This window comes from Penicillium argentinense, assembly GCF_028826775.1.
Source record: "Penicillium argentinense strain IBT 30761 chromosome Unknown utg000010l_segment0_segment0, whole genome shotgun sequence".
NCBI classification, from domain to species: Eukaryota; Fungi; Ascomycota; class Eurotiomycetes; order Eurotiales; family Aspergillaceae; genus Penicillium; species Penicillium argentinense.
Window position 1 is genome coordinate 1,327,190 of NW_026622669.1, and position 25,141 is coordinate 1,352,330.

The following is a 25,141-nucleotide window of genomic DNA, read 5'->3' on the forward strand; positions in this document are numbered from 1 at the left end:
GGTGGTGGCAGGCGCGACTTTCCTGCTAGTGGTTCCTCACCCACTTGCGCCAAATCGTCCCCTTTTACCCTATCAAGCAGGCGGTCTGGGCATATTGGCACCAGAAACTTGTGATCAGCGATTTGAAGGTGGGGTTGGCTGATACTCGTTCAAGGACGTTCGTTCAAGATCTGCGAATGGGATCTCTCGATCGGCAGTGTCAAATCGGGACGATATCATTTCAACCTAAATAGAAAATCATCTTCATGTTTGAGCCTGAAAACCTGCTCCATGCGTCAAACTCATGTTCTACCCTGATCTGTATCAACTCACTCTGTAAGGAGATTCTGATCAAGATCGATAAACACAGCCACTTACCTTGGGGGTAGGCGATAATCAATACGAAATGACTCCGTATCCGGCGACGCCTTCCATCCAGAACGATGAAAAGCCGCAGAGAAAAAAGCCAACAATTAACACCTCATACGGGAATGATTCTCCCCAGCCCTTCCGCCACTCAGCGTGCCCCTGCAGAGAATCCAGAGCCCCGGGACCCACTGCAGAAACTCTGGGGTCCAGCACGCCCTCTCCGCGCATATCAGTGGCTCGGGGAATAAGAGAACAAGGGCAGATGACCGTGATGATCGACGGCGCGAGTCATGGGGGCGTTGGGGGCGGCTCCGACCGCTAAGACTCTTTAGGGATTGCATGTGCAGGGACCAATCCGTGTACTGCTTTAGAATGACGACCCCGGGAGAGTTAGCGTGCGTGTCCTCGTGCTGGACCTCGTGGATCGAAATCTAGATTTGGGCCACACAGGTTCCAGTGAGGGGTTATGATCGTGCGATACTGGCGAAAAGGGCTGATCTAGACGTGTGAGCCTGTGCCATGTGCGTCGCGCCAGTCGTTTATCTCCAAAAGCTGTTGAGTCCGAGCGATATTCTGAGTCTATTCGGGTCCACCCCGAATACTCCCTCGTCCATTGAGATGTCACAAAATTGAGAAGAATCTGTAGGGCCACCTGTACTTTTGTCATGGCGTCTGTCAGACCGATGGTACCCGTTCTCGCATGAACGCATAAGAATCCACTCTTGCGAATTGAGGTGTCTGCTTCTCCATTGGCTAGGCTGAGATCATATCCGGTCGGGGTCTCCGAGTGGGAGACTTCGAGCCGCACGGTATTGAGAATGCTCTCAGTGGAACTCCGGGTGGTATGTGCAAGGATGGGGTTGTGGTTTGGCCATTGATGATATGCTCTGGGTTGCCATTACATGTGCACATGGGTCCGGCTACGCACGAGGCTTGGGAAAGACTGAACGGCAAAAATAGTATCCGCGTTGACAGGGTAAGAACGATGCCGATGGTTTTCAAAGAAATGTGAAGTGAAAAAGAATAAAATAATGCCTCCATTGTTCAAGTTCCTGGAAAACTCCGAGATAAAGCATAATCGATATGGAAAAAATGTTGCACTGTATGTGCACGAAACGATAATAGATAGAAACAGTAGGTCGACCAATATCAACACAACACGCCAGTGACTTTCAAAAATTTCGACATATCAATTGCATTGCAGATACTCGCTCTCCTACCTATGCTTTCGACCCCTAGATACCACGGCTGAACAGCTCCCGACCGACGTCGCCGCTGCGACGAATGCTCATGCTGGAAGAGCTACTCCGTCGCCGGCGCCGGGACTCGGCCGGATCGGCCGGGTTAAGGCCACTCGCGCGGGCATGCAGGTTCAGGATGTCAGTCAGACTAACAACGCCGACCAGACGTCCTGAAAGCGAGGCCCCTGGTAGCGCAGATGCTGGGATAGAAGGTGCAAGGGGTGGTGTGATTCCGCTTGCAGGGCCAGGGAATGATCCGGAGTTAGTGTATGGATGGGGTGGTGTTGGAAGATGCGGCGTCGCATGGCTTGGAGTAGGCTGTGCAGAGATTGTTGGCGGGGGAAGAGGAGATGCTGGAGGGGACGCGGCGGCATTTGAGCCGGTAGGAGCTGGGCCCGATGGTATGGCCAGAGGGATATGTGCGGAGGAGTGGGAGGGCGTTGGAGGTCCAGACGAGGACGGCGATGAGGGGTCGGTTACCCAGAGCCTATTAACTAGTGTTAACTTCTACCATGTGCAGACAGAAACAGACGGACATACCGGTGGGATCGAGTTGCAACAATCTTTGCGACCGTATGGGCGAGTGTGGATGTCGGATTGACATGGAAGACCGGGAATGAGTCTTTGCCCTCGATCAAGCCTCGGGTAGACAAGATGACTGAGATGAAGTGTGTGCAGGTGTTTTTAAGAAGAGGCAACGACGAGGTTCGAGTCAAGAGCTAGATATACTTGTCAGCTATCATATTCCTTACTCGGTTTCCCTGTGTGCTTGTTTTCGTGTACATACCTTGACATCCGTCGTAGATATGTTGCCAAGCACATTAAAGTGATTATCCACCACAACCAGAGAGGAAATTCCTTCAGAATTCATCAATTGGAGAGCTTCTCTGAGAGGCTTGTCACCACTATAAGAGTTGTTAGTATATACTTGCACCAAATTTCGCAGTAAGCACTCACTTGATTGAGACCACATTCTGCGAGCCAATGCGCAATTGAGCCAAGGCCTGCGGGTAAAGCTGCTCAATTGCCGGGAAACTGCATCCATTTTCCCAAAGGAATTTCACCAGTCTGAATTGACTGAATATGCCAACAACCTCCAGGTCATTGGACTCTTTAACAACCACGACTCGGTGAATTCCGCCGCCAAAGGTCTCCACGGCAGTGAGAACGTTCGCTGAAGCGGGCAGGGTAACCAATGGCTCTTTCTCCATTCCAAGGCCCTTGACATCTTTAAGAGGAATCTTCTTCCCCTCGTGGGCCTTCTTGGCAAGCTCCTCGTACGATGCTCGGTTCTCCTCATGCGGCTGAGCCAAGCCAGCCGCCAGAAGCAAGTAAGTATTCAAATCCGAGTAGTCAAATGTAGCCACAGCAGAAGTCTTCTCGGGGGATTCGCGGATTAGCAACACCGGCGCACCCGAGTCGATCAGCGTCTAGAGAAACTCGTGTCAGCTTTCAATTTCGCCACAAGCATTTTGGACCTCTCCGTAATGACTCACATTAGTAGCCTCCTCGATCCCCGTGTCCATCTCAACAAAGCGCAGGTCCTCCGGACTGACAAGCTCCCCAATGGAAATTTGCTGCCAATCGCGACCAATAAATGCCGGGTCAACATTCTTCGGCGGTGGCGGGTTATCGATCAAGCTCTGGAGAGCGGACTGAGTCAAGGAGGGCTGTCGCCGAGACCGCGGCGAGCCGGGAGGACCACGCAGAGACTCGCTAAAGCTCTGGCGGTGTTGATGATTGCCAGGAGGCATATGTGACACGCGGAGCTGGTTGTGATTGCGGGACGAGGAGCGCGATTCAGTACTGGATCGCGGCGAGGCGATGTTGGAGCCGTTGTTAGGGTTCGCGAGTGCGTTCAGAGAGGTATCGGAGCCCTCCCGAGGAAGCTGTTGATCGGCCATGTCAGGAAGCATCTCGAGGAAGCCACACAGCGAAATGGAGGGGGCAGTTGGAGAGAGTCAAAGGAGCATCAGGTGATGGACGCGGGGGTTTGGACGGCCGCCAATCAGCACGCCCGCGTTACCTGACATCATATGCTTATGTCATCTCGTCGGAGGCGAGGTACAGATTGGTACTTCACAGGAGCGGTGAACAGCCGCAAAATAAAAGTATCCTTATGTACTGTGGGTCCTTCCTCATCGGGCTACGTTTGTTTGGATGCAGATCTACACTGCAGCTCGCATCTGCAGCATCGTGCACGCATCCCATCAAACACCGTGGCAAGTATTGAAGCATGCGAAGGTATGAGCCATCCACAAACTTTCAATTACCCTAGCTCATTGGTTTCGCGTGGAATTGTATTTTCGCCGCGGCAGTCATATCTAGTATGTAGTACTATATGTTCGACACCAATGTCGACACCCGGAGTGAGCCTACTGGCAGATCTGAATGAAAATCCAAGTGGACTCATATTGCTGGCCACTGGCAGCCATCCTCATAACTAAACTTACAAACAGGCACTAGGCACTATGCGGCCATGGGATCTGGCACCGGGCTATTAATGGGCATAAAAATACAAATAGCTTCGCCCGGCCCAGTCTGTCCGTAAGGCACGCGAAAGGAAATCACAAACGTATCCATTTGGTGTCTGCAGAAGATCTCCGAAGTGAGAAGATAAGGTGTCTTCTCAGAGATCACTGTGCTGCTCAGGAGAACTCACTTAGCAAGTCCTCCAAGTTGCGGAGAGGCTTGCTCTTCATGATTCTCTTGTCCTTGCTCTCCTTGGCCGGCGAGGAAGAAGGCCGCTTTTTCTCAGAGCGGGATGGCGCTTGAGTGGCCGACAACGTGACAGGTCGCTTGCTGGCGGAGCCAGGCAGCACTGGAGTCAGGTGCAAAACGTCCCCGCTCGCAAATGGCATGCGCTTTTCAATCGAGGAGACGTCGGTGCGATGGCCTTGGTGTAGGCAGAAGTCCATCTTGGGGGCATTCCCTGCCAATCCCGGGGGAAGTCTTTCGGTGCCGTCCTCGCGCTTTCCAGTTCGCAAGGAATCGGTATAGGCGTTGCCGAGCTGCTCAAAGTGCATCGGGCCGGTGAACTCATCAAGTCCTCTCCTTTCGAGGACTTTACTGAGACTCTGGGCGTGCCAGCCGTGAGCCGCAAAGACAGCTTGTCCCTGATCTTCTTCTCCCTGAGTCCATGCTTCAGTGAAGTGTCGGCACTTGTGGACAAGGATGAGAGCAAGACCAGGTAACCCCGCCAGCATATCGAGGCTGGACAGTGTGAGACTATTCTGCTGGCTGATTCTCAGCACACGGAGGTGCTGGAGCGATCCTTGCGCTCTAGCCATCTCAAGCCAGCTTCGAACAATGCCGTCCTCCAATGTGGTTTCTGGATCATTTGGATGACTGAGGGGCAGGACCGGGCATGGTCTCCACTGGCCTCGTTCAATCTCCAGGGCCGCAAGGTTTGCCATGCCTCCAATTCTGACCAAGTCTTCGACGGTAGCATAAGCCGTCTCCAAGGAGAGAAAAGCATGCCAGTTACAACGCCTATCATTCATAGTCTCGATGTAGCCCTTTAGTGGCTGAACGGGGCGGAGGGTGTAGAGCTTGTAAAACTGGCATCCTTTGCGGAAGTCGGTAGGGTAGATGGTTGCCAGGATCTTCCACATGTGCAATGTTTGTTTGTTGCTAAATATCTGGTTGGACCATGTTCATGAATGTATTAGGGCTGGAGGAACTCTTACCATTCGCCGAGGAAATCCCAGATCTCCTTTGCGAGCAACCAGGGGACGTTCTTGAATGAGGCCGGGTCAAGAAGGGACTGGTCGTGCAGTGTTTTGAGAAGTGCGGTCTGCTTCAGGGAGCGAGATCCCAATGCATTGTTGCTCAAAGCGTCGTGACCCAAGGGAAGCCAAGGACTCTCATGATACCAGTGAGGGCCTCGGTTGAAAGTTGACGAAGGCTCTCTGGAAGTAAAGAGGAGGCCTTTGATAATGCGTCCCTCGCTCGAGGGAGTTCCCATGTTGAAACGGTCGGCCTACTACGAAACCCAGCATGAACGGGGAGACACGACTCAGGAAGGAACTCGACAAATTGCTGTATTCAAAAAGATCCGCGACACAGAGTGTGCCGAAGGGGCTGAGAATGAAATACGGCTAGATACCGATTAAAAAGGTGCAAGCTTGAGAAGGCGAGAAGAGACATGGGAGAATGATGGGAAGGGGATGGTGAGGGAAATGAAATAAGTAGAGAGCACCCAGGAAGGGCGCTAGCCACCGCGGGCCCAGGAACGCCGACCACCCAGGGACGGGCGGGGCGGGCGCTTGAACCGCAAGGCCACCCCGTCGCCTGATGTCAACAAAATTCACTTCACACATGTTTTTTATGGACTCAGGCTGTACTTTATGGGGAGAACTGCCGCAGAATGATCTTTCCCAGTTTTCATTTGTCTTGTGTCGTGGCGCATGAAGTGCTAGCAAGGCGATGGCCCGCCGTCATGGTTGTTGACCTGTTCGTATACATCGTGCTGCTACCTAGCATTTGCTTACCATTCCACCAGCCCCGTCACTCTGACCCGAGTAGCGAATCTTCCTTCGGTCGGATAAGGAAGTGACAAATCCCGACCGAGTCGGATATTATCTTCCGTCGTATCGAATAGACCAATGTCGAAGTTCCGTGCGAACATCGCCAATGCCAGATACATCTCCGCATATGCAAGACTGCCAAAGTGTTACCGAGGGTTAGCTATTGCAGTGTAGTGCACCAATGTTATCAAAGGCTCAGGGAATACAACTCACTTCATTCCCAGACATTGTCTACTTCCTTTGTTGAAAGAAACCATGTATCTTTTCAAATTGACACCGTCATCCGCAGCCTGGATCCATCTTTCAGGATGAAATTTCTCTGGATCCGGAAAGATTGATGGATCGTGGTGAACAAAGTATATTGACTGACTGACAGGGGTCTTTCCAGGAATCTGTTAGCTATGTGTATCTAATATGAAAGGATTTCAACTCACTCCTGGTGGAATGTGATACTGCTTATAGATCAAAGTCTCCGCAGGTGCGATCCGAGGCAAGCGACCACTCAGTCCATAAGACAGGCGCAGTGCCTCTTGAATAACAGCTCCCTATCAATATGGTTAGAGGTATTGACTTGCAACTCACCATCAAATATGAACCCACCAGAATTGGTAGCTGCTCCAACTGGGACCAAGTCGGCCGACTCTCAGGCGAAGGCATAACCAATTTCAACTCCCCACGCAGTCTTTCCATCAATTTCGGATCCTTCGCCAGATAAAAACAAGCAATAGACAAAGTCCTCGCCGTCGTCTCCGTCCCAGCCCCAAACAAAACCGAAGCCTCATCATCAAGTCGATCCAAAGTCTTTTCTTCTTCGGGAATATCATCCGCAGTCAGAGCATCGAAAAGAGTCTCCGGCCCAGAAGTCTTCTCTTTCTTCCCCTTCAGCACCTCAGCAGCCTGCCTTCGAGTCGAGAGTCTAGCCTCAACGATTTCCCCAAGCGTCCCAGAGAGAATACCCCACTTGCTCATAAACTCCAAGGGCATCCTCGCGAGTAGATGCGCAAAGACCGGTAAGAATCGGTTTAGGTGAAACATGGTAAACAGTGAGTCGAGTGCTTCCATGTGGTCATTCTTGAAATCTGGAGCAACGAGATACCCTCTCGATTCGCCGTGGCAGTAATGCGTAATGACATCTGCCGTCAAGGCTGCAAAGACAGGTGGAAGATTCAAGATTGTGTCCTCGTGGTAGGCTTCCACGAAGCGGTCCTTGAGCAAGTCGACCTTTGCCTGGATGGTGGATTCCAGATTTGTGACGGAGCGTTTCGAGAAGAAATTACTCAGTACACCCCGTCTGAGCCGGTGCTGTTCGTGGTCATTTGTCGATGCCATAGCACCGGGCGTCAAGAGTGCAGCGGTCCAATACGGGTCCTTATTGCGGATTCTCTTGCCGCCGGCGTAGATCTCGTCATAAAAGGCTGGATCACTGATGTGAACTTCACGCGGGTTTATTCTGACTATAGGGCCTGATCAAATTCGTCAGGTGAGAGTTTCCAACCCCATGGAGTGAGGATAACTTACCGTATTGCTGATGCATCTTCTCTACCTGCCACAGGTACATACCCCGTTTGATAACATCATAGTAGAACTCGGGGAGGTACGAGATAGCTACGAGCTTGGGTCCAGGGATCTTCGAAAGAGGGTGGAAGAAGAGTCGGTAGATGCAGCTTGTGATGAAGTAGGCAACAACCCCAGTCAAAGCTGTGAACAAAGAAATGAAAGCCATCACAGTGGCCAAGCTTGCAATAGACCACGAAGTCGGAGCCCAAGATGATAGCTTGCTTGGGGGAGTGTCGGGAAGAGTGGAGATAGCCTTATTCTTCTTATATTCCCATCAAGTCTGCGGCGTGTATGTGCAGATCGCCAAGAATAGCCCCTCTCCTCGCTAACAGTGTAGCGTCTTTAGGTCATGACGATGTTGCATTATGCACGATTCTATTGGCTATCGTTTCGAATCAACCAGGTCCAGGCATCTCCGAGCCGATCGTGTTTTAGTAATTGGGGGCGTAAAGCTAGCCCCAGCTGGGTTCCACTGTGCAGTAGGCATGTCATGTCAGACCATCGAGGTATGTACTTCATAATCCCGCCAATAGATATAAGGTTGTATTCCAAGCTATGGCGGGCCGGCTAGCCTTTCCCGCTGATGATTTGGCTGGTTCCAAACCCTTGGCTAAATAGCCGATCACACTAGTGCCGATCCAGACACCTCATATCCAAGCTATCCAGCAACTTAGACACTCTCGGAACGTATTTCCAATAGGGTTATGGGTGAATCATTGCGATTGCTCCGTATTCGGAATATACCGACTCCACTTCCTCACCCGATGTCCCCAAGTATACAGTAAATACGGCACCGGCAAAAAGAACGTCGCAATGCCACCAAGCACAGTAAGAGACCAATGCACCCCAAGCTTCTTATACATTATGTCCGCAACAACAGCCATCACACCGGCAGCCGAAAGCCGGAACATCTGTATCGAAGCCAAGGCACTTCCGGGATGGTATTCGAACGTCGCAGCGACGTACTGATACGCCGAGACGAAGACGCAAAGGATGCCGAATCCGAACACAAGCGACGAAGCCATGGGAACCCACACCGGTAGAGCGGCGTATGTGGTCCAGCCCATCCAGAATAGCCCGACTGGGATCATTGGTGCCCCGAACATGGCCATGTAGAGAGTGAATTCTGGTTCGGGACGGGTGCGGCTTCGTGCACGGGCGCGGTAGATGTCTCGTCGAGTAAGCATCATGCTGAAGGGGACCACGAGGCCGGCGGAGATGATTCCGATTGTTATTCCGAGGAAAGCGAGGCCTGTTTGACCCTGGTCTAAGCCATAGAAGTTTTGGAAGATGGAGACGTAGCCTGCTGAGAAGGTGTAGAGAATGATGAAAGTGATGGCCATGTAGCCGGAAAATATGAGGATGATGGGCTCAGAGATGCAGAGTATGACTGGTCGAGTAAGTGCGATGGCTAGACATCGGGACAAGTAATAGCGGTGGAATTCCATTGGCGCGCGGTATCGATCGTCCCCTGTGAGACGGCGGAGTTGCTTTGCTTTCCACGATAGACGAACGGTGCTGTATGTCTCCGGGAGGAATAGAAATACAATGGTCACCAGCACCCCACACATGATTATGGTTATCCAGTCGACCCAGCGCCAGCTAATCCTAGGCGACATGTTGATGAAGCCACCGAGCGTTGGGCCGATGGTGGGACCAAGGAATGAGATGATGGCAAAGTAGGGAAAGGCGTAGACTCGCTCGATTAAGGACCATAGGTCGACAAGAGCGGCTGCGGCACAGACAAGTGGTGCGGATGCGAAGAGACCAGCTAGTCCGCGACAGACGATTCGCTGCGCGATTGTTGTGCCAGGCCGGAGCCCATATCGAAAAGTATAAACCCAATTAAAGAGATGATGTATACGGGGTTGCGGCCGAATAGCTCCGAAACAGGTGCTGTTACCATGCCTCCAATTCCGAGCCCGATCAGGTACATCGCTGAGAGAATCTCATTAGTTGCGTTGCGGATCATGCCAGTCTGGAACCTCTCACGTACCTGTCGGTACCGACTGGAGCTCAAAGCTGGTTTGGTAAAGCTTTCTCGTAGAAGTAAGAGCACTTGTATCGATAGTCGATGACCACAGCACAAGAGAAGCGAGGAGGGATACCAAGGTGGTGCACGCCACCCGGCATGTAAAAGTCCAATTATGAGGATCCATCTCATCGGTGTCGCCCTCGTACATGACCAAGACGATTTTCTCCTTTTCCGGGTCGCCATGAGAAGCTCCATCAACTCCATCCGTGGTGCCATTGGCAGTCCCATTGGTAGTTCCATTGACCGCTTGACGAGTTCGCTCTCTTTCCACGCCAGTCACCATCATATCCACATTTCCTCCCATGGTATCACGCGTGTTGATCGTATACGGATCTGCCTGGACCTCCGGAGCATAATCGGCCTGCTCAACATCTCCTTCGCGCTCTAAATGCTCCCGGACACTATGACGAGGTTCGAGCGTTGGGCCGGAAATGATCGTTCGGTGGCCGTGTTCTCTCCTTCTTCTTGCTGGCTCGCCATTGTCGGGTTCTCGGTCTTCTGAACCGAGCCCTCCTTCGCCGCGATACCAGTAGCGTCGCTCGTGGGTGCGGACGTCCTCGGATTGTTCGTGTTTCACCACGATTTGTGTTTCCAGTTGCTTGTAGAACCGCCGTTGGTCTAGGAATGACTGCATGGTGTGATGTGATGGTCCGCAGTTTTGATTGATAGTGATGGACAGTGCTCCAGAATACCGAAGGTTTTAGATTAATCAGTCATTAAGAAGATCTTGTTGCAGTGGCGTTATATGACATAGAGTGATACTCGCCAGACAATAAGGTGCTCATAGCCGGCACTCGGTCTACTCTTCCGCCAATGGCGGAAATACATCACAACACTCGAGCATGTCACTGTTGTGGACAGATGAAGAGCCTGGCTGATTTTCTGGGTCGCTGTCAAGCAGAATCGGATTTCACTGCATCAATATCAGCGAGATTCACGTAGGACTATATACAATAAGGTCACTCCGCGGAGATGCCCAACATCTACAATGATGTCAGAAAGGCCGATAGCTGTCGTCACAGACCTCCGGAGTATAAACATAATAGCAAATGATACCAAGTTCACAAATAATAAATCACAAACCGTGCAACCGGGTTATCCATACCAAGAAGCATTACATGGACACCAAGCAATGAATTACATACAGAGTTCAATTCGTTACAGGCAGAAACGCAAAGCTGTTCGATGACTTAGGAGCACGAGCTATTTTCTCCTTCTGAACCGCCCATTGCGATTCTACATGACATATAGTAGGTTCGTATCTGCAAGACGATTGTTAGCAAGTGATCCATTGCAGAAAACACTGACAGGAAGCGAAGACTTACCCAAGGGGTGACTGCAGCTCAACTGCGGCTTTTGGGTGTACTTGGTGGACAGCTCGTCACGAATACTGTTCAGCAACTGGACATAGCTCTGCTGAGGGTTCTTTCTGAGAGCCGCAATGAAAGCCCACGACATGGCGCCGGTGGCTTGACCTGCAATCTGAGCATCTTGACTGGTTTGGTCGTCCTTGCTACCAGACCACATGATCACATCGGCGGGACTGGTCTTGGTCTTCAAGTTGCGCTCGTACACATCGTCACCCTTGGTGGCCTTCTTAATGAATCCCATGGCTGTCGACATCATGCCACCCATATCGCCACGCGCGTACGCGGAAACCACACCCAGCAGACCCTGACCGGCCTCCTTGGCCAGGTTGGGCTCCTTAAGCACACCAGAGGTGGAATAGATGTAGGGGAGGTCCAGCGCGGAGCCGGAGTGGCAGGAATCGAAGATGGCTGTCAGACGCACACCGGGGCGCAACGATTGGACCATGATCCGATGCATTTCATCGTCGACAATGTGGCCGGCGACGCGGAAGTCCACAGGGTAAATCACTTCGTCGTATCCGTCGTCTTCGTCACCGTCAAGATCTGGGGTTTGACCGCCGTGGCCTTAAAGAAATATATGTCAGTCTTATTGATTTCCTCCTTCGAGTCTATACATCCCAACCAACTCACCTGAATAGTGGAAGAAGAGCGAGTCATTGGGCTGCGCGTCCTTGACCAGCCAGTGCATGGCGCGGAGAATGTTGGCCTTGGTAGGCTGGCTCATGGGGTTCTGTTGATCATCCGTCAAAAGAACCATGTCCTCACGAGCGTACCCAAAGTTCTGATTGAGATATGTCGACATGTTCTTGACATCGTTAATGCATCCTCGCAACTGACCCTTCTGGCCGAAATAGTTAATTCCAATCAGCAACGCCTTTCTTTTCCCGGTACATCGCGAATACTGGAAGTTGTAGCCTTGCGGAGCACCGTGACCGAACGCGACCGGGTTCGTGGGCGGAGGCGCCGGGCGACCACCACCACCACCTTGATAGTTGCCTGCTATAGCATCTCTGTCAGCGCATATTTCCCAAATATGAAATCGGCGAGCGACGGGGGCGGAATGCGAACCTGGCGGGCGGCCCTGCTGGTAAACGTTCGGGCCAGTCGGCGGCGGCTGTTGATATCCGGCCGGGGGAGGACCGTGCTAGATGCGAGACCCATGTCAGCTATTGTTGAATCTATATATGCTTCGAAAATCATCTCCATCGGTTTCAGGACGTACACTGTATCCATGCGGCGGGGCGGGCGATCCGTAGGGGTGTTGCGGCGGCTGAGGCGAATGGCTGTATCCGTACGGGTTGGCGGGAGGCGGCGCCTGCTGGTGATACGACTGGCCGGGGTAGCCACCATAAGAAGGCTGTTGCGGGTGATGCATCGGGCTGCGACAAAGAAATCCGAGTCAGCATGATCGAGCGACAGTCAACAGAGAAAGCGAGCGCATACGGGTACTGCTGCGGGGGGTAAGGTTGCTGGGACGGGGGGATATCCCGGGGCGCCCTGGTATGGCGGATAGTAAGACATCGTGGAATTGCAGCGGGAAACAGTTCACACGGGCAGACGTTCAAAGTATCAAAGAGCGCGAGGAAGTTCGGAGCGCAAAGGAGAGGTTGGGTGGATGTGGAGAAGGCAGATCGAAGCAAAACAGCCCGGAAAGCACGGGAAGCGCCAAGCCACGTCTGCTGGCACGACGTGAAAGGATCAAAGGCCGGAGGTGAGTTGGCCACAAGAAGAGAATAAGAGGAATACGAGAAAAAAAATGCGAGAATGCGAGGCCAGGTGAAATGGGAAATGGGAAATGCAGGAACGAGGGGAACGCGATGGTGAAAGCGAACTATGATCGGCCTTGCCACTTACAATACGACAGTCGATCCCTATAAGGCTGTGATTCGACGCGACTAGAAGAAGCAAGAAACAGGAATGCAACAAAATTGCAGAAACAAAAGGAACGCCGGCTCGCCCCATCTGACTTTATATCTGACATGCCGTGACTGGCCATCGGCCGCCCCGAGAGCCCACCCCTGCAGCCCAGGGCCCAAGACCCGCCGAGCTTTTGGGCTGAGAATTATGTGAAAGGGGGCTATGATGTGCATCGGATTCTTTCCTAGATACTTTGCCCTACGGTAGAATGGTAGAGTAAGATCCTCGCGGGGCCGCGTTGCACAAGACGCCCGAAAGAAGACCATCTCCATGGCACAGATCACATACTGCCGAGCGTGCAAGTCCAGAGAAATGCACTCCACCCATGGGGATGCCCCCAGGTACCGAAGAGGCAGGTACTCGGTACTCGTAGGAAAGACGGGCCTTGAATTAATGCCGGTGAGTCGTGGAGGACAAGGATCCGACAATCAAGAATGGAGCAAAAGAAAGGAGAGGCAATAGACAATTCCATCGTGCAGTAGTTCGGAGGACTGGAGGCGTGGCGAGACGCTGATTGAGCTGATCGCCTGCAGCGGAGCCCCGAGGGAATGGATCCATCGCCTGCATATACATGAAATACATCGAGATACATGTAGGTACAAATCTATTGGGGAGGCAGAAGCAAATGCGAGAGTCCTATGTACCTTGGGAGAACTATGTCAAGTTTCAAAGTATGTCTACACCTTTTTCTATTCTCCTGCGTTCGTATCGCACAGGCTGGTAACAACACACATGGCGTGCCCACCGTTCGCTTCCTCCTTCCAGCAAGGCCCGTTTCATTAGAAAGCCTGTTCTGCGCGTTTTCCTTTTTGCAATGGGCGGGTCTCGTAGACCATCATCTTCTCGTGGCATTAACTCGTTTATCCTCGACGAGGCATTCCGCGGCCACGGCCCCGGAGCGCACGCTGCGCAGCACCCGGCGGGAGACCACGCTGGGGAGCAGCGCCAGGCTGGGCGGACTCCTCGTTCTCTGCAGGTAATAGATGCGTTAGTCAGGTACGACACACAGAAAGAGGGGTAGAAGGTGCAGGAAGGAATGGAGGGGAAAAACGGAAATATCAACATCAAGAGATGGGTATGACAGGTCACTTACTGATCGTCTCATCGACACTGAGAATCAGGCAGGCGGCTTCCACGGCCGCCTGGATGGCGTTGACCTTGACCAGACTGGGCTCCCACACGAAAGCAACCATGTTGTCACGGACGCCCTCGTTGTCAAAGTCCACACCGGCCCACACGTTACCCTTGCGGTGCTCCACGCGCAAGCGGTTCAGAATATCAGTGGCATCGAAACCAGCGTTATCGCAAAGCTGGCGGGGAACAACCTCCAGGGCCTTGGCAAAAGCCTTGACCACAGCCTGCTGCTTGTGGGGGACATTGCGGTCGGCGTAGCCATGCAGGTGGCTTGACAGCTCCATCTCGGCGGCACCTCCACCAGCAACAATAGTGGTGTTGCGCAGGGCACGCTTGACAATCATGATGGCGTCGTGCAGACTACGCTCCACCTCGGCAATGAACTGCTCGGCACCACCACGCAGGACCAGAGTGCAGGTCTTAGCAGCAGGGCACTCGGAGAAGATGTTGAAACGCTCTCCACCAATCTGGCGCTCCTCGAAAGCACCGCAGGTACCGAGGTGGCGCTCTTGGATATCGGTGCATGTCGACTGGGTGGCCGCACCGGTGGCCTGGCAAACACGGTCCATGTCGTCAGATGTAACACGGCCAGCACAGAAGATATCGCGGTCCGCAAAGTACCTAAAATATGGTCAACAAATTGTAACAGCGCCCACGATCCAGAAATCACATACTGAGTAGCAAGGTCACCAATGGGAAGCTTGCTGAGCACAACCTTGGCGCCAGTCTTGTAGATAGCCTCCAGCTTGTTATAGATGATCTGCCACTCCGCATCGACGATGGCCTGGTACTCGGAGACTTGCTCCACGCGGACCTCCGCGTTGTCCTTCTCGCTCTTCAATTCCAACTCGACGTTCAGACAAACGATCTTGGGGTTCGTGAAGTACTTGGGCTGTTGCTCGAAACCGGCGTAGGAGAAGGTCTTCTTGAAAGCGACACCGTTGACAAAAGGGACTCCTGAAGGCCACCACCGGTAACCTTCTTGACACCAATCAACTTCTCGTTGAGGTCGGCCTGGTCCAGGGTGAGCACCGCATCGACAACCACTAGAAAGAATCATGCTGTCAGTCATTTTACCATTACAAATCCAACCCCCGAAGTTCAGGGGGGCTACAAAAGAGACGCAAGCTCACTCTTTGTGAAGAATTCCTGATTCCGCTTGATCAGCTTGCTGTTCATAGCGGTTCCAGCTAGCCGCCGGAGGGTCTCAATCTTCTTGTCCTCGCTTTCTGCAGACTCGATCATTTCCACCGCAATCTCCTTGATCTTGTTGACTGCCATGGCGCTGGCTCTCCGCAGACCCTTAATGATGGTCTGCGAGCTGACACCCTGCTCGACGAGGTCGCGCACCTCCTTCAGAATCTCACCAGCCAGAACAACGACGGAGGTGGTACCGTCACCAACTTCGGCATCTTGGGATCTGGCAATGTCCGTGAGGATGCGGGCGGCGGGGTGGACAATGTCCAGAAGCTATCAGAAAGACACAAACAGTCAGATTCGAGATTCCAATCCAATATCTATCATCAGGGGAGATTCGCACCTTCATCACAGTGGCTCCATCGTTGGTGATGGTCTGCTTGCCATTGGCGTCAACAAGCAGGAGGTCACCACCGTATGGGCCGAGAGTGCTCTTGACTGTGGACTGCACGGCAACACAGGCGTTGATGTTGGAGATGATTTGACCCTTTCCCTGGGAGGCGTCGGTGCCTGTACGTCCAAAGCGACAATGGTTAGCATGGCTCATGGAATCCCACTGGACTGCCCCCGGGGGGGTGGAAGAACACAGACCCTCCTTCAGCACGACGATCGTGGGAGTTTGGCCGGCGAAGGCCATTGTAGAATCGAGAGCGAGACCGTTGACCGTTTCGATAAGAGGGATTAGAAGACAAAGGAAGGTGGTCCTGGTCGTACGGGGGCTCGGAGGGGTTCGCTGATCTTCGACCGCCAAAATTTCCCAGAGCTTCTGTTCCCCTCAAAAACCCCCCGAAAGCCCCAAGGCGGTGACGGCACACAACACAGCGGCCGCTACATAGTGACACTGCTGAACAATCAACAAATTACTAGTATTCCTACGACCAAAGAATTCCTTTTAGGGATGTCTTGGAATTTTCAATGCATAATTTAACATGCAGCAAAATTGTAATAATAAAACAGACTATGCAATGGTTCTCGGCGGTCATGACCTGTCCCTTCCACAAATACAGTTCGTCACAGTATAGACACAGTGGTATCCCAGGGCCCGAATCCAAGAAAACGCCAAAAGTAATACCAAACAGCAAAAGATAAGTAACAATCTAAGTGAAGTCGTAATTGCCGTCCGACGGGCTTCCATACTCGTACTTAGCGAGTAGGTCTGCGTCGTGCTGCAAGTCATGGGAGGGCGGGTTCATCAATCCCAACACCTCCTGTCGAAAAGGGTCGGAGCCATCGTCAACCATCATCTGATAAGCGTTGTTGGCCGTGTGGTAGCGCATTAAGTCGTCAAAGTTGGTCATGTTCATATGCGGAGCCGGAGCAAAAGCACCCGCCATAGCAGTCTGTTGCTGCTGTTGTTGGTGGTGGTGTTGCTGCTGCTGGCGGCGAACTTGTTGCTGGAGCATGATTTGAGGGTCCAGAGGCATTTGGTTGAAGTTTGCCATGTGGTGCACCGCTCCAGGAACAGTTGCAGGTACTTGCGGGTTCATGAATGGGTTGTGGGCAGGAGACTCGTCGGGTGCCTCATCCATCTCGTGCGAGAGATCTGTAGGCTCCTTCGTGTGGTCATCTCCCATACTATGATCGACCGAGTCGGACACCTCGACCGAAGGTGATGTGTCTTCCTCTTTAGTTCCAGGGATCGGAGGTAGCTTGAGAGTCTCTTTGCACTGCGGGCAATCTCGGATGACTCGATTGACAGTCTCCTTGATGCGAACCCAGTGGTATTTGACGGCGATGGCTGCCGTGGTCTTGTTAATTCCGGCATGCTGCTTCAGATGGACCTCTTTGGCAATCTCATATTGTTGTTGAGGATCCGACACGACTTCTTTATCTTTCAACATGAGCCTCTCGGGCTCACCGTCTTCTCCGCCGGTCAACTTGTAATGAGTTGCGGCACTGCGGAGTCGACTCTTCTCGGCTCGATCAGCACCGCGAGGGTATTTCGAGTGTTTAAGATAGTATCGAATTTTCTCAAAACGGTCTTGTGATACCGAGTCCTCGCCATCTAGACTTAGACCACGGCCGTAGATTATTGCATCTACAAATTCACCAGGCTGGGACTTTAATTGGCCTCCGCCAGGGACTCTTCCGATTCGCTTGAAACCCAGAGAATCCCAGAGACGGCAGGAGGCAACGTTGGTCTCATAGACCAAGTTGAAGACAGCATAGGTGTAGCCCTTGGGAGAAATTAGCAAATTGTGGATTTATAAAAGAGAATCGTAAGGTACTCACCAGTCGAGGAGCCCACTCCAAGTATGACTCGCCCATCAATCTACCGACACCCTTGTTTCGAGCAGCATCCGTGACAATGAATGTGCCGTTGCAAACATGGCTACTTCGCCCGGGGTAGTTGGGTCGAATGTGAAAGCCTCCCAAGCAGATCTTGGTCCAATTGGCACCGGCCCGGTCCATAGAATGTGTCTGCTCGGCACTCTGGATATCACCCAGCAACATGACCACACCAAAGCTCGAGAACCAATACCTCCCGAATTGAGCTAGCGGAATTGGCTCGGTCATGGCATAAGTGTCACCTTTTTCAATTTCTTTGTTGAATTGATCCGAGAGATACTTCAACAGCAGCCGGGGTACATCGTCCGCCGAGGCGAACGGTACCAACGTCGCCACCGTCACTCGGTCTCGGAGTGTTACCTGTCGCGGTGCCAACGCAGGATACTCCAGCTCGGGCCCTGTTGACACGACCTCTGCATCTCCTTGAACTTCGGACATGATGGGATCGGTGAGAGGTGCTAATCACGGGACTGCTTTCCATATTAGTCGACCGGGCGATTCATTCATCAATTACGCGAGAGGAGCAGACAGCGGGATCCAAATGAACGATGAGCATCGCCACATCCCAATTGCAGCGTCACCAGATCACTGTGAAAGCACACTAGCCCTCAACAGCAGGGGGGAGCACTGACATTCTGCACTGCTTCTAGAAGCCCTTTTCGCACTTCGAGGACCGCGTGGGTATTCTCGAGTCCGGAATGGCTGCAACGCAAGTTGTGGAAGCCGTGGTCCTTGATTACTCAGCTGAGTCATTATCATGCCTTATGGCCTTGGTGCCTAATATCTGGGGCATTTTTATTTCGGCCTGTAAAAACTGGCAACGATCGACGATCGGCTGCCCCACCGCGTCTCTGCAGGCCTCTGGGAGCTCGATCTATCCCGCTAGCTCCTCCAGTGGAGCGAATCCGACACCGACATTTGCTCGCTCATCCAGGCGCTAGCGAACTTGCAGAAGATGACGGAGTTACCTGTGGCCTGAGGCCACACTCAGCCTTGAGCTGGAGGGGTCCAGGAATCATTCAGGCCTCGAGCACGTCACCTAAACATTTGAGACGCCATCGGTGCACTGATCACGAGTTTATATACATCATGACGGTCACGGAATCTAAACCACCGCAATACTACGATCACACTTTAACTCCACTTCCCGTCGACGCAACCTCGCTTGCTGAAGCTCTGCAAGAGCTTCGCGTCGCCGTTCGCAATGGTTCTGAGATGATCCAGGCGAATGAGCCAATCCCTGAGAAATGGAATGTCGGTGGCATGTTTCTTCATTTCCAAGGTATGACTGAGCCGCTCCAAGTATTCATTGTCACTCACATGAATTGGAGTTATTAGAAGGTTACTGCGGGGCAGATAGCTAATTTATTACTGCAGGAGTTGCCCTTGCGTTCTTGCGCCTTGACTACCAATCCTCTGTGCTAGGGGACAAGGGCATAACTTCTCCGGATTACCGCGATTTCGCGCTGCAGAGGATCCCCTCGGGTTTCCCCGATTTTCCTTTACTGCCGTCACGCCTATCTCCTGCGGGGTCGTTCTCTCCACTAACCGCCGTCTCGCTCCGTATATTTTCGACGCTGGCAAAGGTCGATTGGAAGCTTGATGCCAAGCCCAGTCTGCCTCAGGAAGACATCACTTGTTTACAAGATGCGCTTACCATGGCGCTGCAGAATGAGCCTTTGGTTGTCCATGATGATAAAAAGGCAGGAGCGGACGATATACTCTATGGCCGAGCAGGACTCTTGTGGCTGTTGATAAACATAAGAGCCCGTCGATTCAGCAGCGAAACTGAGGATGCTCTCGCACCCATCTTTGCTGCTATTCCGTCACTCGTTCGAGTGATTATTGAGGCCGGTCGACAAAGCGCGAATGAGTACATGGAAAGGCATGGACCCGAGGGCGCGCAACCATTGATGTATCCCTGGTTGGAAGGACATAATTTTTTCGGAGCGTGAGTAATAAAAATCTCGAACTTCCAAGCTGTAGTGCTAATACTTTGGAAACAGGGTTCATGGCTCAAGTGAGTATCTATGGGTGCAGATGCCTGCATTTGAAAGCTGCTAACCATTATCTCTTGTTTTAGCTGGAATCCTTACCGTCCTTCTTGCATGTCAACCTAAAGAGCTTAAGCCTTATCTTGTCGACATCGGATCCACCATAACGGAGCTCTGCAAGCTCAGCAATCTCCAGGATGGCCATCTCCCAATGGCACGGCCTCCGTTCAGCTACGGACAAACTTCCGAATTTGTTCAGCTCTGCCACGGTGCCCCGGGTCTTCTTATTCTCCTAGCAGCCGCCCTAAAGAACGAGCATCTCACTCGAGACTTCTGGACCCCCGAGTGGGATGAGACAATCTATCTAGCCTCTCAGCGTATCTGGGAGGAAGGTCTATTGTCCAAAGGAGCTAGTCTGTGCCATGGAATTTCCGGAAACACATGGCCATGGCTCTTGCTGTACAATACCTTCGAGTATCACTCCACAATTCGAAATGGGGCTAGACGCGGGTACGCTGAGCGAAATGGCGCGCCCACTTCATCAAGTGAAGATTTGAACGAAAAGCTCACACCGGACTTCTTCCTTTCGAGAGCCCTACCATTCATGCTGCATTCTCGAGAAACTCGTCCCTACAACACCGTGCCTCCGACCTCAGGCAAGGAATACAGCATGCCTGATCAGCCTTACTCCTTGTTTAATGGTCTTGCGGGCAACTTGTGTGCCTGGGCAGAGACATGTGCCGTGATCCAGGCAGAGCTTCGAAAAATGGAACTGAGCGAAAAGGGAGATGCATTTGAGGATGACAGTATCTTCCAGAAAGCTATTCATAGCCAGCTTGGCTTCCCTCTCCTTGGTGGAAACGGTGCCGTTGGTCTTCTCTAGATCTGATTATCCATAAGCATACTTGGCCGGGATTTTAGCTATTATCAAATGGATAACAATATTTTCGGGCTTTCATAAGCTTTAGGTTCAAGTACATAGGAAAAATACAAGTTTGAAGTTCAGAATTTTCCTAGCTTGGCCGTAATCTGCGCCATCAATAGAGTAGTTATAGTTATCTCATATTTTAGTCAGCAGTTCGAGAGATGAGGCATAAGTTAATGCCGAGGTCGCGTGGAGTGCGGGGGCTTCTCCACGAGGAGGCGCAGTCGGGCAACACCAAGTCAGGTAACGTCAACCCGTGACTTCATCAAGGCTGAACTGCGAAATCAAAATCTCGACACTATCAATAACTTGAGCTATTTGAAGCCTTTTAGGATGCTACATTGTAATCGTCCACTGCTTTCTACCGGGCCTACCCGACAATGAATCCGATTCCCCCGTCGTACAAGTCGGCGACCGACCGAGATGCATGGGCGATAATCGCCCACTACATACCCTCCAGTGACCTATGCGCAGCGTCACTTGTCAGTCACCGCTGGCACGATCTGTTCATCCCCTTTCTGTGGGGTGATCCTGCTTCTCATTTTGGCACAGATAACGATGCCGTTTATGGTAAAGCCCGGCCTACTAACCCGAGTTTCTAAAACTTTGACAGCTGACTGAGGATGAACAGTGGCCCTCACGCGGTTCCGAAGAACCCTCAAATATGCGAGACAAGAAGTACGGGCGTTGACCCATACGCTTCATCTCCCACCGGCTCTGTCGGAGATTTATGGTGGCCCGCGACCAGGATGGCTCCGCGATATCTTGGAGTATCTGCCTTGTCTTCAGTGTCTGATGGTTTCAAGATTGCCGTTTTTCGACCACAATGCGATGGTTGCGTTGAAGAATCACCAAGATATTCAGTACAACGTCCGTCTTCTGATGGCAGACCGCGAGCCAAATACCACCTCCGCGGGTCTGGCAGAAACACTCGTCCGATTTCCCCTTTTGACCTATCTTGACCTCTCATATACTACTTCGGCGAGGGACCGCGGTGTGCTATCCTCGATCTCGCAGCTAGAAAGTTTGCAAGTGCTCAAGCTACGTGGCATCGGACTAAAAGACCATGATGCGGAATTCCTCGCCAACGCAATTGGGATCCGCGTTCGTTTCCTCGACCTGCGGGATAACCAACTCACTGATATGTCGGTCCGCTCTCTACTGCAAGCCTCCTTTACAACCCCGACTAGACCGGCACAGCAGTCTTCAAGTCGGACTAGAACTTCGCCAGATCCCGTTTCTCAAACATGCATGTGTGTCGGGGAATCCGACTTCTTGAAATCCCCGCTGTTAGACGAACATATCATGAAGCTGCTAGCACAACCGATTGCCAACAATCCTTGGATCGAGGATCTGCCATATGCCGGTGTCACCCATCTCTATATCGCAAACAATTATATCACCGTGGAGGGTGTGGCAAGTCTCCTGTCTAGTTCTTGTCTTTATGCACTTGATGCAGGGACAGTCAACACAGCCGACCTCATACACAAAAAGACAGCATCGCTGAAGGCTGGAAAATACCCGGGTGCTGAAAAGCTCGTGCCTCTCTTGGGTAATTTTGCAGGTGAAAATCTGACCTACTTCCGAGCAAATCATGCAGTGCTCACTGCAGAACCACCGGCGAAGGATATCGGATCAACCGCCGACTTTCTGCCGGAGCTTCCATCTGATGATGTCAGCCGCGAAGCCGAGCTTGATGCTACACATGAGATTCATGAACTTCCAGGAGAGGAACTGCCTATATTTGAACTTGCAGACACTTCGATCCCTGATGCAAGCACTTCCAAAGAAACTTTGACGCCTCGCCAATCCAACCTACCTGCATTTGAAGGCGAGGCCTTGTCTTCTGTCCGAAGAGGATCCGCTTTTGCTCCTGAAGTTATCCCATCAAACTCATACGAGAATGATCGTAGCGAGCCTGGCATTCTCATCCCTAGCGTGTCAATAAGCTCAAGTGGTTGGGGAATCAGACGGGAAGACACTGTGTCTTCGGTATCGACTATCGCCTACGGCGAAGCACTTGCTCCTCACGCTGTAGACGAAATACCACAGTGCGATTCTCCAGTATCGGGTGATGATCCTCGCACATTGAAAATCCAGGAACTCCTGTCGAAGCGTCCACGAAATCAGTCCATCCCCCTTCGGGGTGGGAAGGAAAGCCGTTTTCCCTATCTTCATCCATCCCATATTCCTCATCTAGAGACATTGGTCTTAACAGATGTCCCTTCACATATCCCACCCAATTCCCCAGTTATATACACCCTCACGCGCTTCATCACTGCCTGCTCCAACGAAGCTTTACTCGCAACGCTTCAGGCTGGATCAGACTACTCTCTCCCACCAGGCCAGGCACGGTTGCAAGCAGAACAACAGCGGACTCGTTCCTTATTCGGTTTGAGACGAATTATCCTTGAGATCACACCCACCGACACATCCACTCGGCTCACCTCCTGGAAATCTGCCAATCAACGTGACGGTTTCTCAAATTCAAGTACCGGCGATCGAGACTCGGAGAATCTCTGGGCAGCAGCCACAGATGACTTTAGTTTCTTTGGAGAAGAAGAGTGCGGGATCCCAGAGAACGACCCCGGCAAATATTTCCCTATGGCCGTACTGAACGAGAAAGTGACAATTCTCCCTTCGGACGACGACTCACCCAGTTCCGGCAAGGAACCTCCCTTGCCTCGTCAGGATGTCTCGCGGCAAACTATGTCTTCCGTTCCGGGTGGAGCTCCCAGCCCATCGGGCAAAGACAACCTAAGTCCACAGGGTCAGTTGGTCCAGAACGTCGACGTTGTTGCCGAGCTTGCTGCTTTTCGCCGGGCAAAGAAGGCCGAATATGAACAAGTAGTGAGACGCGAGAGAGGACGACGCAGTACGGTCGGCAGCGGCATCTCCAGCATATTTTCTTCTGGACCGCAAATCTCTCTGGCTCATTTTGTCGAGGGATATTGGAAAGGGGAGGTTAAGGTGGTACGAAATCCTGCACCTCAGGGGCGCTCTGGGACGGTGGATATGTACGGCAATTATTTTGAGAAGGGGTATCTCTACCCATGATGTCAACTGTAAATAGCATTATAGATCCATAGCCAGCGACGTCTCAAATGCATTACGACTACTTAGTTGCACAGGAATCAAGGGTAATTTTTTGGTATTTTTCTAGCCCGAAGCACGGACTCATCCGTCCCTCCAGTCATGCAAAAGCCATCAATATTTGGCTCAATTCGTCAAAAGGCACAAGACAAGCCGGAATAGAATAATCAAAGAGAAGATACCAGAAATCCCTCTTCGAATTCTCATCTCCAACCGCCTTTCATTGAACAACCGGTGCCATCATTTTTTGTCCACCCAGATCACAGCGCAAGATTGTCGGAAAAGTCCATCACGGAGAGATCGAACAACAGCGTTTGCGAATTCGTCGGCCAAGACACTAGCACAGGAAAGAAAGCAAAATAAGAGAATTCATTTCAGACTAGTTCCATTTTATTTTGCTCGTGAAATCACGTTCCGCTCATTTACAGAGCCTTAGCGGCCTGGGGGGGCTGGATCTTCTTGCCGTCCTTGTTGTAGCGGAGACGGGGAGGGGGGGCACGGTTGCGGCGGCCTTCGCGGGAACGGACACTGATAGAAGAGTTAGAATTTGAATGGAATCAAATGTTGGGTTTATTGTAGCGGGGAAGTCGTACCGGACGATCTTGCCGTGGATAGCGCAGGAAACGCAGTACTGGAGCTTGAGGTACATCTTGGGGACAGAGTACTCGGCGAAGACGGAGGCATCGGAGATATCACCTGTAGGCAAATTTCGTTAGATTGAAGTTGTTGAAATGTTGCGTGATGTATATCGAGATCGTAGAGAGTTCGGATTTTTCTCTCTCCAGGTCATTCGACCAAGATGTGTGCGGAAATGGAATGTTGAAGGAATCACGTACGGATGGCGGCAGACTCGACCATGTTGCGGATGGTGAATCGCTTGATGGCCTTGTCCTTGGGAACGCAACGGGCGCAGTTGGAGCAGCGCACCGGGTTGACGTGGCCGCGGCCGTTCTTGTTACGACCGCTATAGAAACAGTCAGTTATCAAGTTCCGTTGCATTTGCAAAGTTGTGCGATGTTTCCCCCAGTTCTCCCATTCTCCAGTCGTCCGGCAATGCGCGTTCTGTTCGTTTCATATATTTTTTTCTTTTTTTTACATCGTATATATGTTTGCGAGATATCATCGAATTGTCGTCGGCGTCATTGCGGAGATGTCGAATGGGAGAATGGAATCGCGCTTCACTGGGAGGAAATAAGGTCTTACTTGTTCGCCCGCTTCTTGACCATTTTGACGGATTGGTCTGTGAAATGTCAGAGGTTTGAACTGGACTGCGACCGCGAAGGGGAAAGGGTGGTAGCGTACGGTTGACTTGTCGGGGGTGGGTTGTCGAAGCTCGCTCACTCAGAGACTCTTCCGGAATGGATGGGGTGGTTGTGTTGTGGGAAGCCCTAAGCCCTTAAGCGAGACCCACGGGACTTTCGGCCTTAATGCCTCGCAGCCTTCGCGCCTGAGTGCCTGGAAATCATGGCGGTCAGCACCTGTATCAGGTGACCAGTCACGAGAATCGACCCT

At 52.0% G+C, this 25,141-nt stretch overlaps 10 protein-coding genes across 10 annotated transcripts; 2 read left to right on the plus strand and 8 right to left on the minus strand.

Annotated features, from left to right (window-relative positions):
• Positions 1-1,583: 1,583 nt before the first annotated feature.
• Positions 1,584-3,505, minus strand: N7532_010196 (CBS domain-containing protein; the record flags this gene model as incomplete). The annotated part of the gene is made up of 5 exons (XM_056622687.1): positions 1,584-2,076; positions 2,130-2,308; positions 2,377-2,494; positions 2,547-3,019; positions 3,086-3,505. The coding sequence occupies 5 exons, from the start codon at positions 3,503-3,505 to the stop codon at positions 1,584-1,586; spliced, it is 1,683 nt and encodes a 560-aa protein (XP_056470103.1).
• Positions 3,506-4,237: 732 nt separating this feature from the next.
• N7532_010197 (uncharacterized protein) lies at positions 4,238-5,556 on the minus strand (the record flags this gene model as incomplete). The annotated part of the gene is made up of 2 exons (XM_056622688.1): positions 4,238-5,222; positions 5,279-5,556. The coding sequence occupies 2 exons, from the start codon at positions 5,554-5,556 to the stop codon at positions 4,238-4,240; spliced, it is 1,263 nt and encodes a 420-aa protein (XP_056470104.1).
• Positions 5,557-6,084: 528 nt separating this feature from the next.
• N7532_010198 (cytochrome P450) lies at positions 6,085-7,841 on the minus strand (the record flags this gene model as incomplete). Its single annotated transcript, XM_056622689.1, has 5 exons — positions 6,085-6,253; positions 6,332-6,510; positions 6,553-6,663; positions 6,719-7,581; positions 7,637-7,841. Coding segments are annotated over 5 exons (1,527 nt in total), but the record flags the coding sequence as incomplete, so codon positions are not given.
• A 547-nt stretch (positions 7,842-8,388) lies between these two features.
• On the minus strand, positions 8,389-10,344 carry N7532_010199 (uncharacterized protein; the record flags this gene model as incomplete). Its single annotated transcript, XM_056622690.1, has 3 exons — positions 8,389-9,468; positions 9,540-9,613; positions 9,672-10,344. The coding sequence occupies 3 exons, from the start codon at positions 10,342-10,344 to the stop codon at positions 8,389-8,391; spliced, it is 1,827 nt and encodes a 608-aa protein (XP_056470106.1).
• Positions 10,345-10,946: 602 nt separating this feature from the next.
• N7532_010200 (Metacaspase-1) lies at positions 10,947-12,455 on the minus strand (the record flags this gene model as incomplete). The annotated part of the gene is made up of 4 exons (XM_056622691.1): positions 10,947-10,972; positions 11,036-11,644; positions 11,711-12,224; positions 12,303-12,455. 4 exons carry the CDS (start codon positions 12,453-12,455, stop codon positions 10,947-10,949), a joined length of 1,302 nt encoding a protein of 433 aa, XP_056470107.1.
• Positions 12,456-13,857: 1,402 nt separating this feature from the next.
• Positions 13,858-15,965, minus strand: N7532_010201 (chaperonin-containing T-complex subunit CCT7; the record flags this gene model as incomplete). The annotated part of the gene is given in 6 exon segments (XM_056622692.1): positions 13,858-13,967; positions 14,091-14,752; positions 14,806-15,053; positions 15,071-15,177; positions 15,265-15,601; positions 15,672-15,965. The coding sequence occupies 6 exon segments, from the start codon at positions 15,963-15,965 to the stop codon at positions 13,858-13,860; spliced, it is 1,758 nt and encodes a 585-aa protein (XP_056470108.1).
• Positions 15,966-16,425: 460 nt separating this feature from the next.
• N7532_010202 (putative histone acetyltransferase Spt10) lies at positions 16,426-18,055 on the minus strand (the record flags this gene model as incomplete). Its single annotated transcript, XM_056622693.1, has 2 exons — positions 16,426-17,505; positions 17,561-18,055. The coding sequence occupies 2 exons, from the start codon at positions 18,053-18,055 to the stop codon at positions 16,426-16,428; spliced, it is 1,575 nt and encodes a 524-aa protein (XP_056470109.1).
• A 651-nt stretch (positions 18,056-18,706) lies between these two features.
• On the plus strand, positions 18,707-20,494 carry N7532_010203 (lanthionine synthetase C family protein; the record flags this gene model as incomplete). The annotated part of the gene is made up of 4 exons (XM_056622694.1): positions 18,707-18,899; positions 18,995-19,568; positions 19,624-19,637; positions 19,701-20,494. 4 exons carry the CDS (start codon positions 18,707-18,709, stop codon positions 20,492-20,494), a joined length of 1,575 nt encoding a protein of 524 aa, XP_056470110.1.
• A 422-nt stretch (positions 20,495-20,916) lies between these two features.
• On the plus strand, positions 20,917-23,593 carry N7532_010204 (F-box/LRR-repeat protein; the record flags this gene model as incomplete). Its single annotated transcript, XM_056622695.1, has 2 exons — positions 20,917-21,106; positions 21,168-23,593. The coding sequence occupies 2 exons, from the start codon at positions 20,917-20,919 to the stop codon at positions 23,591-23,593; spliced, it is 2,616 nt and encodes an 871-aa protein (XP_056470111.1).
• A 458-nt stretch (positions 23,594-24,051) lies between these two features.
• On the minus strand, positions 24,052-24,855 carry N7532_010205 (40S ribosomal protein eS26; the record flags this gene model as incomplete). Its single annotated transcript, XM_056622696.1, has 4 exons — positions 24,052-24,157; positions 24,223-24,325; positions 24,466-24,593; positions 24,833-24,855. 4 exons carry the CDS (start codon positions 24,853-24,855, stop codon positions 24,052-24,054), a joined length of 360 nt encoding a protein of 119 aa, XP_056470112.1.
• Positions 24,856-25,141: the final 286 nt, after the last annotated feature.